The sequence below is a fragment of the Taeniopygia guttata genome, chromosome 19 (assembly GCF_048771995.1).
Source record: "Taeniopygia guttata chromosome 19, bTaeGut7.mat, whole genome shotgun sequence".
NCBI lineage: Eukaryota > Metazoa > Chordata > Aves > Passeriformes > Estrildidae > Taeniopygia > Taeniopygia guttata.
In genome coordinates, this window is record NC_133044.1 from 1,079,272 (window position 1) to 1,093,270 (window position 13,999).

The window sequence follows — 13,999 nt, forward strand, 5'->3', positions numbered from 1 at the left end:
TTAAGAGTACAACAGGACTTTATTATAGGAATTACTATTAAACATCTTTAAGAAAAAAATCACTTATGGAAATAAATTCTAAAATAGCCACACTCACAAACATCACGGACCAGTTTGGTTTGTTCTTCCAAAACCTTTCTGTAGAGAAATGATACAAACATCACTGAGAATTGTACATTTTTACGTAAGAAATGCATTTTGGCTCCCAAGCCAGGCTTGTGGCCTTTCCACTCCATAGACCTGATTTTTGTTTTTCACAGGACACAAAAACAAACCCTCTCCACCTCCATTGAACGGATGCTTTGTGCCTCCAGGATATTGTGACACAGCCACAGAGTGACATCACCCGGAGGCTGTGCCTGGCCTGGGATGTTTTAGGGCAACTTGTTGGGTGGTGGTGGCCGTGTCCAGAGCCCTGTGCCAGGCCCGGGAGAGCAGAATTCCCAAATTCCCCTCCTGCTCTGGTCTGGGAGAGCAGAATTCCCGCATTCCCCTCCCAGTCTGGTCTGGGAGAGCAGAATTCCCGCATTCCCCTCCCAGTCTGGTCTGGGAGAGCAGAATTCCTGAATTCCCCTCCCGGTCTGGTCTGGGAGAGCAGAATTCCCGAATTCCCCTCCCGCTCTGGTCTGGGGGAGCAGAATTCCCGAATTCCCCTCCTGCTCTGGTCTGGGAGAGCAGAATTCCCAAATTCCCGTCCCGCTCTTGTCTGGCAGAGCAGAATTCCCGAATTCCCCTCCCGCTCTGGTCTGGCAGAGCAGAATTCCCACATTCCCCTCCCGTGGGCGCTCCCTGTGCCCATGGAAGCCGCGCTGGCAGCGCTGCCGCCGTGCCGGAGAGCCGCTGGAATGGTGACAGGCTGATCCGCTTCCAGGCTTGATTTTCTTCCAAATACGCAGAGCTGCTTTGGAGTGGGAAGGAGAAAGGGCAGCCCCGCAGGCCCCAGAGGGCAGGGAGGGAGCCCCTCTTCTCCTTGGCACTCTCAGGATGGAAGTCCCACCCAGGGACTAAAGGATTTTCCATGTCCCCATTCCCCTTAGCCCCCTGCACCCTGAGCCAGGCGCTCCTCCAGACCCACATCGTACCCTGACCGCTGTGCACAGCAGCAGGGACAGCCACAGCACAGGACAGTGTCCCCAACCTGTCCCTGTGCTGCCACCACTCAGGACATGCTCTTCCATCCTTCAAAGGAGAGGGCACCAAAACTGGAATGGGCTGGGTGGGCTGAGAATTCTGCTGCTTTGATTTTAAGAACCCAAAGCTCGCTGGCATCCCAGGGTGCTCCCAGTCCTGGCCCTGGGCACCTCTGAGTGCTGCGGGAGAGTTTTGTGCTGTGGAGACATCACCGGGGAGCAGCCCCAGACACCGGGAGCAGCCCCAGACACCGGGAGCAGCCCCAGACACCGGGAGCAGCCCCAGACATTGGGGAGCAGCCCCAGACATTGGGGAGCAGCCCCAGACACCGGGGAGCAGCCCCACACACCGGGCAGCAGCCCTGCCCCTGGCCAGGACCCAGGGGAGAGTGAAGCTGACGGGATGTCCCCCATCCCCAGCACGGCTGGAGGAGACAACAGCAGCACTCAGCAGGTGCAGCAGCTGCAGCAGCTGCAGCGCTGCCGGGGGATGAAATCTTGGCCTCTGCTTCAAAGGCAGGCGGGCTCCAGTGGGATTGCAGAGGAGCCTGCCGAGAGGCAGCGCCTGCAAGGGGGACTTTTGTTACCAAACCCTGCGGAGAGGCAGCGAAAACAGTTGCATGAGTGTTTGATGGCTGGGGCTCCTGCGTCTGCCGCCTTCACAGCTCCGATCCTGCAACATTTGTGCTGGTTGGCAGGAGCCAGGGAGTGAAACAGGCACGTCTAGAGCCACCTCCTGCACTTGGCAGGGAACGCCGTGCCGATACAGGAGAAGAAAATGTGCTCGCGGGAGCGAATTCTGACTTCACGCTCGTCACTCATTACTTACACAGCGGAGGAATTTGTTTATGCAATTATTTTTAGCCTGACAGCATCTCCGAGAGCTGCAGCATTCCAGCGCTGCGGGCACGAGGAAGGGGCTCTGCTCCTGCCCCGCACCAAAGCCAGCAGAGCCCCCAAGCCCTGGTACAAACTCTGTGCTGAAACTCCTCCAGCAGCCCTGCCAAGCCCTGGCTTGGGCTGTGCCTCTCACCGACAGCAGGGGCACCCCTGGAGCTCCCAGGCTGCAGGAGCACCCCACAGCCGGGGGATGTGTCCTGCTGCACCGGTGAGGGTTACACTGGTGTGAAATCCAGCCCTTGGTGCTGCCCCGTGGCCGCACAAAGCTTCCCCACCTCAAGGCAGTTGTAGCAATGCCGAAGGCAAAGGTTTAATTCAAAGTGAAACGCCTAGGAAAAGAAGGCCTTTCCTTTATAAACAATTTATATTATTTGACTATTACCTGATCTGAATCTCTGCTCATTACTCCTAGCAATAATAGACAACGGCTGTTAGCTTCCCTTTCTCCCGTGGCTTTTGTCCCGCTGTGCGCAGAGTGAAGTTACGTCAGACCACTACAGATATGTTCAGGAGTGCTCCGCCAAGCAGCCCCACGTGGAATGGATCCTCGTTAGTACCACTGATTTCATTCCTCCTGGACTTATTTCATTGCTCCTGGCCGAGGGAGCAGGCGGGGCTGCTCCTCCCCAGCCTCAGCCCGCTGCTCCTCCACAGCCGCTCGCAGCAGCTGCCTGCTTTTTTTCCTTTTCTTTTTTTCCTTTTTGGCTGATTTGCTCCATAGGAAAAGTTGTTTTCAAACCATTGGTAAGAAAACATTGTGCCTCACTTTGATACTTGTACTTCGGAGGAGTACAGCAGCAGAGGGGGAACAGCCAAAATCTGGGTGATTTGTTGGGTGGGTTTTTCCTTTTTCAGCCATCTGCTGATGAAGCCTCGTGCCAGCAAGAAACCCCAGAGCTGGGACCTGCAGGGAGGGGAAGGGGAGGAAAGAGAACAGCAGGTACTAGCCTCAGACACACAGTGACAGCAGCCAGGGCTGTCCCAGCCTGGCACCCATGGCCACTGATGGGGCTCGTCCCCACCCAGACACACTCTGGACCCAGCCTAAAGCACTGTCTGCTGCTCCTGCCAGGCTGGGCCATTCACACCGATGTGATCATCCCTCCCCAGTGCCTCTCACCGAAGTGATCACCCCTCCCCAGTGCCTCTCACCTTTACTGCCCGTCCTTCGGGGTCTCCTCCTCCTCCCGGAGCTGCTGCCGCCGTGCTTGGAAATCTTCATCTGAAAGGCAGAGGCAGGCAGGGGCTGTGGCCACCTCCACACCAGGGCACCAGCCCAGGGGGAGGCAGCCCAGCCTTCCCCAGAGCAGGGTTTCCTTGCCCACAGAGAGAATTCCCAGTGGGACTCGGGGAGCTTCTCCCAGAACACACCTGAGAACACCAGATGGAGCCTTTTGGCCCACGGGGTATTTCTGCCAGGCATTCACACCTGAGCCAGCCCTGGGGTGGTTGTGGGGCCAGGCACCACGGGACCCAGCCCTGCCAAGCCCAGCACACCCAGCACAGCCTGGCACAGCGCTCCTTACCATATGCATGTCCTTCCACGTCATCGAGGAGATTTGCTGTGGAAGCTGCTGTCCCCATCCTGCTCCCTCCGCTAAGGAAAACCCCTTGTGGGGCCAGGATGTGGCCATGGCACCACAGCCACCCTTCCCAGACACAGAGGTGCCCTTGGGGAGCCCCCAGGAGCCCCCAAGTGAGGCCCCCCTGCCCCACAGTCCCTTTCAGGATACACCTGGTGCTTCAACAAGTGTTTCCTTTTTGATTTCCTCATCTTCGTCTTCTCGGAGAAGGCTCTGGCGAGTTCAAACAGCTTCTTGCGCGTGGCTGGAAGGAAGCAGCTGGGTGAGGGGCTCACCAAAAACCCTTCCCAAAGCTGCCACAGGCAGGGGACAGGAGAGGGGCAGGGCCAGGGGTGTGAGAGCCACCCGCACCCAACACCCTGTGGTGATTCCCAGGCTCGGAGAGGGAGACAGGGACACCTCGGTCCCTAGTGGGAGGTGCTCATGTTTTACCCTTTTTCTGGGATTTTCATGACCTTCCTTACCCACCCTCCCAGTGTCCCCAGTGCCTGCAGCCCAGCTGGGGCCACCCAAGGACCTCGGTCTAGCTGGTGGTGGGGAAAGCAGGCTGTGACCTCTGAGAGAGAGGCTGAGTTTGGGAGAGTGCCAGGTACCGCTGCCACCTGCCCCTGCCCACCCCTGTCCCCGCGCCCCCGCACAGCACTCACACTTCCCCATGTGCTTGAGCTTGTCTCGGAATAAGGCATCGTCGGACACGGCCCCGCCGGCCTCGCTGGCTGCACAGGGAGCTCCCTCACCTGCAGGGCAAACAGCAGCTCAGGGCAGTGCCTGCCTGCTGAGGGGCTGCACAAACTGCTCCAGCCCCAGTGCCAGCACAGCCACGGCAGAGCTGTGCAGAGCAGGGGGGATCAGGGTGCTGGCACGCAGGACTGGCTCTGGATGGGACAGAACCCCTGGGACCAGGAGGGCAGAGCCCTGGGCTGGCAGCACACCCTTACAGGGGCTCGGTCCCAGCACCAGGCACCCCCCCACGGTCAGCAGCCCCCAACTCCCCCGGGTCTGACTGTGCTCTGCGTATGGGATGATGCTACCCAGTGGATCAGGAGCAAGCCCAGCTGGTCAGGGAAGCAGAGACCCCCAGAGCCATGTCTCTGTTCCCCAGGTCCATGAGCCCAGCTGGAGCCCTGCCAGGCTGCCCAGCCTCGCTCAGCACCGCAGGGCCATCGACAGACACCAGCTCTAATTCTGACTCTGGGCAGCTGCTGTGCTCGAGGTTAATCAGGATTACCCAGGAACAGTCATTATGGCTCCAGGCACAATCCTCTGCACCAGCCCAGGCAGGGAGGGCAGGGATGGATGTAGGCAGGATCCAGGAGCACTTCCACATGGGGAGGGCAGGAGCACCCATCCCCAAGACCCACCAGCTCCTCTCCTGTGCTGGGAGGGCAGCAGGGAGGGATCAGCCAGTTTCCTCCCTCCACGGCCACTCTGGAGGCAGCTGGGCAAAGGGATGGGAATGCAGGGGCTGTGGGAGGTCCTGCTGTGGAGAAACAGTGCTCACATATGTCTTGGAAGTTACCTGATAATACAGAGGAGAAACCAAAGTCGTTGCTGACAGCAACACCAGTCGACTTGGATTTTTTTGACTCGTATTTCAATCGATCTGAAACACAAAAAGCACAGCTCTGCTCGATCAGACCCTCGAGGCAGAGCACATGGCTCTGCTCCCCTCTCCCCTCACAGCCCCGTGGCTGCTAGGGACAGGCTGCTGGCAAGGGAGGGAGCTGGGGCTTTGCTTCTGCACAGCGACCACAAGCACTTCGGTGGGAGCCCGCAGCAGCGGAGGAACTGCCCACCCACCACAAGCACACGAGGAGCACACCCGTGGTTTTCCTGCCACCTGCAGTGACAGTGCTGCCAGGACCCTGCACAGCACCATTGGCAGGGCTGGGGAGGGCTCAGAGGCCATTTCCAAAGCTCCTTGTTATGGACTCTGCCAGAGATGCTGCAGAGGGGCGGGCAGGGGCAGGAGAGCAGGAGTCCAGGCAGCAGCCCAGCAGTGTGGGCAGCTCAGACCCCCAGCCCCCATCCTGTGCTGGCTCTGCTTTGGCACAAGCCTGATCCCACGGGCTGCCAGCAGGCAGAGTCACAGCAGGGCACACACCCAAAAAGCACAAGTTTCTGAAGGCCCTTTCACCTCTCTCCAGGGCGAGAAGGAAATCCCGGTTCCTCTGGAGCTCCTTCATGAACTCTTCGTTCTGCAGGAAGAGCGCGATGCGCTCGTCCTCCAGGTACTGCTTCCAGCGGCGCTCCTGCTCCAGCGAGCCCTGGCCCCGCGGCACCAGCGGCGGCACGGGCTGCCGGCAGCCCCGGGGGCCCTGCGGAGGCAAACGGGGCAACCTTGGGCTGGGCTCGGCCTTCTGCCCCTCTGGTACACCCCAGAGGGGTCCCTCCCTCCTCCGCCCCACAGCCCAGGGCAAAAGGGACAAAGGGGGACAGGGCATCACTGCCTCTGCCCCCTGGGAAGGGAGACAGGGCAGAGGGGACAGACACCCCACGTGGGAACCTTTTGGACAGACACCCCACATGGGAACCTTTTGGACAGACACCCCATGTGGGACACTTTTGGACAGACACCCCACATGGGAACCCCAGCAGAGCACAGGCTGGCAGGGATTTTTAACTCCAAACCATGGGGTGGTGCCATAGCAGAGGTGTAAGAGGTATGGAGGTGCGAGAAGGGTCTCAGCAGCATCGCTCTGTGCCTGCCATCTCCAAAGAGCAGAGTCTGCAGTGTCCTGCTGCCAAACGTCCCTGCACGAGGCACTGTCACACCTCACACCTGGGGAGCAGCACAGCCGCACGCTGCGGCACAGCCTCATCCCACCCACAATATTTATCTGATTTGTAGCTGCTCCCAGAGAGCCATAAAAAGCAAAAGCACACAATTGCTGGGGAAAGAACAGGGCAGCTGCTTCTCTCCTCCCCCTGAGCCCAAATGAATTGGCACGCTCCTATTCCCAGAAAGGTAATAGAGCCCGTGAAGCTCAGCTTGAAGGGCAATCATTCATGAAAACGTGGCAGGCTGCCTTTGGAGACGAAACAGCAGCGAGGAGCAGGGTGCGTGCACCCCCCAGCCCTCTCCATGCCAGGAGGGTGCTGGATCCATTTGGGGGTGTCTGTGATAGCAAAGGGCCAGAGGATGCCCCAAATTGTGTCTGGAGCTGAGCAGCATGCCCAGCATGTGTTGGGGCTGCTTGTTCTCCATGGGATGCTACCCACTGCCTGCCCTGCTGCTGGCACCCAAACTTTGTGGCTTAAAACAACCACAGAGCACATGTGGGCTCTGATTTCCCAGGGACAAATCCTCTTGCTTGCACTAGGTTTCCCACCCAAATTCCACTGCAGCTGCCCCCAAGTGCCCTAGCAGTGCTGCTCTCCTTAGGAGCATTACTGGTCCTGTGCTCCTCACCAGAGCAGTGGGCAAAATTTTCAAATAATTGAAAGTATTAGGTGCATATGGCAAGTGGCATTTCTGGCACTAATCACTAGGATAATGCAGGGAAAATATCAAAGCTTTGCTGAGACCTCTTTCACACTTTCACTCAGTCTGTTGAAGAGGACATGCTCCAAAACCTTTGGGTTATTCCACACCTGGTACCCAGTGTGCTGATGCTGCAAGCTCGGGGTGGCTGGAATGGGATGGTGCCCAACACCGCCCAGAGCAGGTGGAAGGGGTGGCCAAGCCTCACCTGCGTGCCGGCCGCCTGCTGGGGCAGGATGCGCAGGAAATCCTCGGGGAGGCTGCCCAGGAGCGGCGGGTTCCAGTTCCTGTAGTGCGCGGTGCCGCCGGGGCCGGGCACGTCCGTCCTGTGGGGAGAGCACAGGCAGCACCTTTGGTGAGGAGAACCCCCCCAAAAACTGCCGTGCCAGCGTGGCACAGGGCCTGGCACAGCACAGCCTGCCCAGCTCCACCAGCACTCCTGGAAACCACAAAACCCCAGCGCATCCCCGAACCTGCCGCGCTAGCAGCGGCTCTGAAGGGTGAAAGCTTTCCTAGAGCGTTTGGAGTATTTGGGAGCTGTATTTCAAGCCTTGCCCTGCAACTCTGCAGGCTGGGTTTTCCTTCTCCTCCGTGTTTTAGACTCCCAAAATCCAGCCCGGTGGAGCCCCAGCGCTGCGGGGATCTGCCACAAAGCTGACAAAGGTGTCTCACCCAATGTCACATGCAGCCTGCACGGAGGGCAGGGGCTGGCACAGAGGTGCCCAGGGCTCAGACTTGCTGTCCCCCAGCCCCGCAGCTCCAGCCAGAGCTGTGCCAGCCGAGGTGTGTGGTGTGTGGGACCAGCTGCCCAGCACCTGCTGTTTTCCAGCAGCAGCGGCGAGCGCTCCCCGCCCCCGGAGCTGATTTTTGCCATTCCACACGCTGCCAGAGCGGCTTTCCGGCCCCTCAGCTGTTGGTGTTTTAGACCCTCACAGGGATTTTTGAGCCAGCTGTGAGCTTCATTCATCCCCCTCGGCTTTGTCTCACTGGCCCCTGTAAGGAACAGGGCCAGAGGGCCGTGCCAGGGCTGGCTAACGGCAGCCTGGGCCCTGTGCTGGCACAGGGGGCCCCAGGAGCAGGAGTGCACGGGGCTGGGGCTCACCTGGGCGGGGGCGTGGGTGGGGCGCGGGGGTAGCGGCTGCCCAAAACCTGGCTCTCGTAGGCAGGAGGGGAGTACACAGGAGGGGGCTCCTCGTCTGAGCTGTCCGGCTCCAGGGTCCGCTCCAAGATCTGCAGGGTGAGAGGATGGGCTGAAGGCAGGACAGGGAAATGCTCCCCAGTGGGCCAGAGCTCCACGTGCAGCAGCAAAACAGGGACGGCACAGGCTGAATGCTGCTGCAGAAGATGGGGCAACCTGCTGGCACTGGGGGGTTTTGGTGGAGTTTGGAGGTACTGCTTTCAAGGGGAGAGGGTGGCTGAGCCTGTCCTTGGTGCACGCAGCCCCGGGGAGCCTCTCTGCCAGCAGCAGAAGGGTCTCTGTTGGGTTTTGGGGCACGGGAGAGCAGGGAGAGCACTTGGCTTGAGCCTGACACACTGCCCAAGCCAACCTTTGGTGCAGCAGCCCAGCTGATCGGGGCACTCAAACCTCTGCCTGCCTGCAGCAGCTGAGGAGCACCGTGGCCAGGCAGGAGGAGGCAGGATGGGAGTGATGTGCCCGCTCGTGGTGACCCAGCTGTGGGAGGCAGAGCTCACACAGGGAGCCCCAGGCAGGTTACCTCGGGCGGGATGCTGTCCTCTGAGTCCGAGCTGTCGTCACAGCCGCTGCCGTCCAGGTTCATCTGCAGCAGCTGGTCGATGGTGGCGTCCACGGCGCCGTTGTTGGCTCTCAAGACACACTCGATGATGTCGTAGTCCATGTTGGGGAACATGGTCTTGAAGTCCTCCATGGCCTGGTTGAACTCCAGGCGCCGCACCTGCCTGGCGGGGCGGCTGTTGTTGAGCTCCTGGCCGGAGGAGCCGCCGCGGGAGCCGCCGTTGCTGCTGCTCCGGCGGAAGAGGCTCGTCATGGCGGGGCGGCTGTGGCAGCTCGGTGCCCGCGGTCCCGCTGTGCCCGTGCCCCTGCTCACCGGGGGCTGCCCCGGCTGCCAGCCGGGACCATGGGTGGGCGGCGGGGGTCCCGCTCCCCGCAGCTCCGCGCCTCAGCCCCCGGCGCACGCCTGCATCCTCCCACCTGCGGAGGGGACAGGGACAGTCACCCAGGGGACAGAGTCACCCAGGGGACAGAGTCACCAGGGACAGCACCCCGAGGCTCCCCTGTCTCAGCAGAGGACATCTGGCCCCGTTCCACCCATCCCACCCCATCCTCGTGGGACTGAGCCTCCCTGCAGCAGGCCTGGCACGCCCGAGCCTGGCTGTGCCATGCCAGGAGCTGCACCAGCAAAATGCAAGGCGAGAAAAATGGCATTGCTTCCACTGCTGAGGGCTGCCCAGATTTCACGTTCCCAGGTTTGACATGTATTTATAAACACAGTGAAATCACTCTTTAAAATAAAACATGGAGTCGGCTCAGAGAGTGTCAGAGGAGGGGGCTAAAATGCTCTGCAGCACGGCAAATCGACCTTTTGGAAAAGCTACCAAATCCAAGATTAACATTCACTTTAAAACCATAAACAGATTATACAGCTACTGCTTCTCGTTTGAAAATGCAGGGCCAAATTCAGTTCTGGATTAACTCCACTGTTTGAAACAGAATTACCCCAGGAACACTTCTGATCCATAATATAATTTTCAAAGGTTTTTTCCTAAGTAGCAGGCAGAGAGTTCAGGATAACTGTCCCTAAATGGTATTTAATGCAGAAGAACGTGCCAAGCACATTTCTTAGCAAAATGGTATAATCAGATTCCAAGCCATTAAGAGGAGCAGTCACCTCTGAAGGTCACCTGGGCTCTCCCCTGCCCAGCAAGACCATGTGTGACAGCCATGTCCCCTCAGCCCCTGTGCCAGCCACAGCCCTGAGCTGCTCCAAGGGGCTTCCAGAGGCTGCTGAGAACCAAACACACTTGCAATACACGAGGAACTCAGCGGGAACTCGGGGAGAAGTTAATTTTTTACCTCACTGCTAATTTACCCCCACCTTCATCCCTAGGGACAGCGCTGGTACCAGAGGAACCACAGGGATGATTCCTGCTCCAGGCATGCTCTGCTCTCCTTTCCTGGCTTTGGTAATGCTGGAAGCATTTGCATTTGGATGCACCAGTCACTGCACCTCAGTCGCTGGGCTGAGCACGGTGCCAGGGGCCACCCAGTGTCCAGTGCCACCTTCCTGTGGCATTTTCTCCCAGGTGGGGCAGGACCCAGGGAAAAGCTGCTGCAGAATCACTGTCAGGCACAAGGGGCCATTTCCAAACAGCACCAGCAGCCCCCGGCTCGCTCCTGCTCGCTAATAATACCCATTTAACTGGTCACCCAGGCAGGAACTGTCTCCATCCCAGTAATCCTCAGTGCCCAGATCAGCTTGCCAGGAGGCAGGCATGGAGCAGCGCTGTGCGAGCAGGGCAGGAACAATTCCCACAGCTCTGCCCGGCTCTATTCACTGAGGACAAATAAATCCGCTGGAGTCAATTAATAAAACACTGCTGCTCGCTTCCTCCTCCGCTCCCCTGACTCATTCCCAGCGAAGAGCCAGCATTGTTCACACCTCTGGAATTAGACTTTAATTGCAATATTGCATGGCTGCTTTGGTCACGTATTAAATTGAGTTGTAACACATTCACAGGGTACACACCTCCTTACAAGATTTGGCTACTCCAAGAGGATGGGGAAGGAGCCTGGACACCCAGAGAACACAGCTTAGACTGGATACACACACACACACACATGATCCACAGATGGATATGAGAGTTTCTGAGGAGAACCAATGCTGTGCCAGCCCATAAACCCCAAACAGCAAAATAACCCCCAAAATCTGGCTGGAATTCTCCAGATCTCCATAAAGTAACCAAAGTACCTGGGCTGGGGAATCTTTGTCTCCCAGCATTTGACCTTTGAGTGTGTATTAAGAGACTTCCCTGTAACCTGGCTGTGCCAGGCACTGGCAATCCCCCTGCCAGCCCTCTGGGGCTCCTGTTGCCAACACCAACTCAGGGCAGGTGTTAGTCGACACTGCAGAGTCTGGGACAGCTCCCTGGAAGGGCTGGATGGTGGCACTGAGCACAGCAACGTGCTGAGCTATGGAAATCTCCTGCTCAGCAGATGAACAAAATTAGAGATGGGGACAAGATAATTCACACCAGAAAGGCTCCGCTGCACATCTGGCTTCAAACAGCCCCAGGGGAATGTGTTGGGACCTTCCCTGCCCTGAGATACACCCCAGGAATTCGGGGCTGGCAGGGGCCACACGGACCGGGGCAGTTCACATGCCCCGAAGGCTTTTAAACCCATTTTTCAAAGTCCTGCTGCTAATCCAAAGAAATGCAAATCACTACATCAGCATGAGTTAAAATCCAGGGAAAAGCAGCAAGTGGCCCTGTGGGCAGGAGTTGATGTCGAAGACCAACAGGTATTCCAGATCCTCCCCAATTCCTGTGTGCCAGCAGCAGTGTCCAGGTGAGCAGCGGGGAGGGCAGCAGGACCCGGGTGCAGCTGGGGAAGGGGCTGAACATGTTCCTGGCCCTTATTTCTGTGATGTCACTGAGGGGCTGGGAAGACGCCAGGAAAAGCAAAATCCTTTGGATTTCCCAAAAAGGAAAGCAGCCCATGCGTGGGCACAGGCACACTCGGGGCACGGGCTGGGCCCCTCTGCCCTCCTGCCCCTGTGCAGAACCAGGCTGGGGGGACTCCTTGGCTGCTGCCCGACCAACTTTTGTCCTGCCTGACAACAGCTCCCACAGAAGGACCCTGAACGCTGTTATTCATCCACCAAACCCAGGCACAGGCATAATCCTTTGCCCTTCTGCTGTGCCCATCACAGGAGGAGCTTAAAGGCTTTGCAAGCTCCTGGTCTGCGTGTCCCTGTCCCGCAGATCGCAGAGAGCAGGGACGCTGCTGTGGCTGGCACTGCCCCTGTGCCCCCACCAGCCCTGGCAGCACAGGGTAAATCCCCTTGTCCTGGCAGTGCCTGGTCCTGGCTCACCCCAGCTGAGCCACCTCAGCATCCAGCAGGGGTGGCTGTGCTGGCACTGCCCTGTGCCACGGAGAAAGTGCCAGGTGACATCCCGTGCCAGGCTGGGGCCAGGCACAGAGCCAGCACTGGGGTAGGAAGGGTTTCCACAATGCCACATCCACACCAGCTTTTTCCCAAGAGCTCCACATGCTGGGACAGGAGTGGCACTAAAAGTGCTGTGTTTTGGTGTCACTGCACTGCCAGGGCAGCACAGGACACTTCACACACTGCTGTCTCACTGCACACTGTGCTCAGCCACTGGCACACCTTTAGCTGCAGCCCCTGCCCTTGGCTCACCACACAAACCCATAAAATACAACCAAACACAAGCTGGCCTTGGGGGACAGCTCCCCTCTGCCAGCCCAGGGGTTCCCCCTGCTCTTCTGCACCCAAGCTGCCAGTGACCCGCACAATTCAGAGCCGCCCTTGGCAGAGCCAGGGACACGAGCAGAACCAGGAGAGCTCAGGCAGGGATAATGCTCACAGCCCGGCAGGAACACCCTCCTGTGCCCCTGGCATCCTCCTGGGCACGGCTGCTCTCACCCAGCCCAGCAGGCACTCGGTACCTCCCAAAAATGGCTCTTCCACGGCCCCAGGGGAAGCTCTGGAGAGGCTGCTGGCCTCAGCTGCCCGGGAAGAGCAGCTGGATAGTCCCGGGGGTGGTTCAGGCCGGGAATGTGGGGCTGGAAGCAGCAGTTGCTCGCTGGGCGCGGAGCACAGCCCCACCGGAGGAGCCAGCAGCTGGAAAAGCACCGGCACTGAGGGCTCACAGCCCTCCCTGCTCAGGGAAGCGCCTTGGCACCGAGTGCAGAGCAGAACAGTCCCTTCCCCAGTGTCTGCTGCGGCTCAGACAGCAGATGGGATTGCTCAAACACTGCCCACCCCTTCTCCCCTGCTATCGCCACGCTGTGCTCATGGATCCCCCAAAAACCCCTTGGAGCCCGGACCCCCCTCTGCAGCCAGGACGAGTGTGGGGTACCCCAGCCCCGCACTCCCCAGCCCTCAGGGCACCATCCCGTGGTGGCTGCAAGCCCAGGCCCGTGGTGCCTCAGCTGGGGATGCAGAACACACGTGCAGAAGCATTTCCACGCACAGGATTATTTGGAGAAAAGGGCTGACAGCTCCCCCAGTTCTTGCAGGGAAGACTCTTGGAAGAAGTCTCAAAACTCAAGGATGTTAAACTAGAAGTAATGGCTCTGTCCAGAGCAGATGTGCTGAGTTCTGCTGCAGCCAGGCCCCCCCTTGCTGAGCAAGGGGATTGCTCAATGTGGGAACGAGAAGTCTGGGAATGTGACTGCTGAGCAGCTGCATATGTGATTATAACATGACTGAAATTAGGATGAAAAGTATATGATCAGGAACAGAAATGATGCTATTCTCTAGCACCAAACATGCCAAGGATGTGCAGGATGGGGCCCTACCAGTCTCTCCTAAATCTCCTTGTCACCTTCCTCTCTGTCTCAGGGGATGCTGTGCACCCCTCCTGGACCCACAGCCTGGGAAAACTGCTCCCAGCAAATCCTTTTTCATGGAAACAAATAAGCACCTGAGGATCTCCTTTAATACTTGTTCTACCAAGTATTAAAATGGCTGGATTTAAGCCCTTTTCAAAAGCAAAAGCAATCAGGGAGGCAAGCACAAGTAAGCCCTGCTTGGGAACCTGTGCAGCACGTCCCTCTCTCTCTCTGCAACAGGAAATTCCCCTCTTGGCTCCGAGGGCAAGTGCAGAGGAACCGGGAGAGCCAGGGAGTGATCCCAACCCCAACACGTCAGCACTCCTGCCTCGGTGGTCTCACCCAC

At 58.6% G+C, this 13,999-nt stretch overlaps 1 protein-coding gene across 1 annotated transcript in view; it reads right to left on the minus strand.

Annotated features, from left to right (window-relative positions):
* Positions 1-13,999, minus strand: part of CUEDC1 (CUE domain containing 1) — a 21,276-nt gene continuing 7,277 nt past the window's right edge. Inside the window, exons 2-11 of the mRNA XM_041720147.2 lie at positions 8,813-9,267; positions 8,200-8,327; positions 7,306-7,423; positions 5,751-5,931; positions 5,133-5,216; positions 4,261-4,350; positions 3,764-3,857; positions 3,557-3,615; positions 3,183-3,252; positions 1-2,934 (exon numbers count right to left, since the gene is read on the minus strand). Coding sequence (XP_041576081.1) covers positions 3,185-3,252; positions 3,557-3,615; positions 3,764-3,857; positions 4,261-4,350; positions 5,133-5,216; positions 5,751-5,931; positions 7,306-7,423; positions 8,200-8,327; positions 8,813-9,103 — 1,113 coding nt within the window. The 5' untranslated portion in view covers positions 9,104-9,267 and the 3' untranslated portion in view covers positions 1-2,934; positions 3,183-3,184. The remainder of the gene's footprint in view (positions 2,935-3,182; positions 3,253-3,556; positions 3,616-3,763; positions 3,858-4,260; positions 4,351-5,132; positions 5,217-5,750; positions 5,932-7,305; positions 7,424-8,199; positions 8,328-8,812; positions 9,268-13,999) is intronic.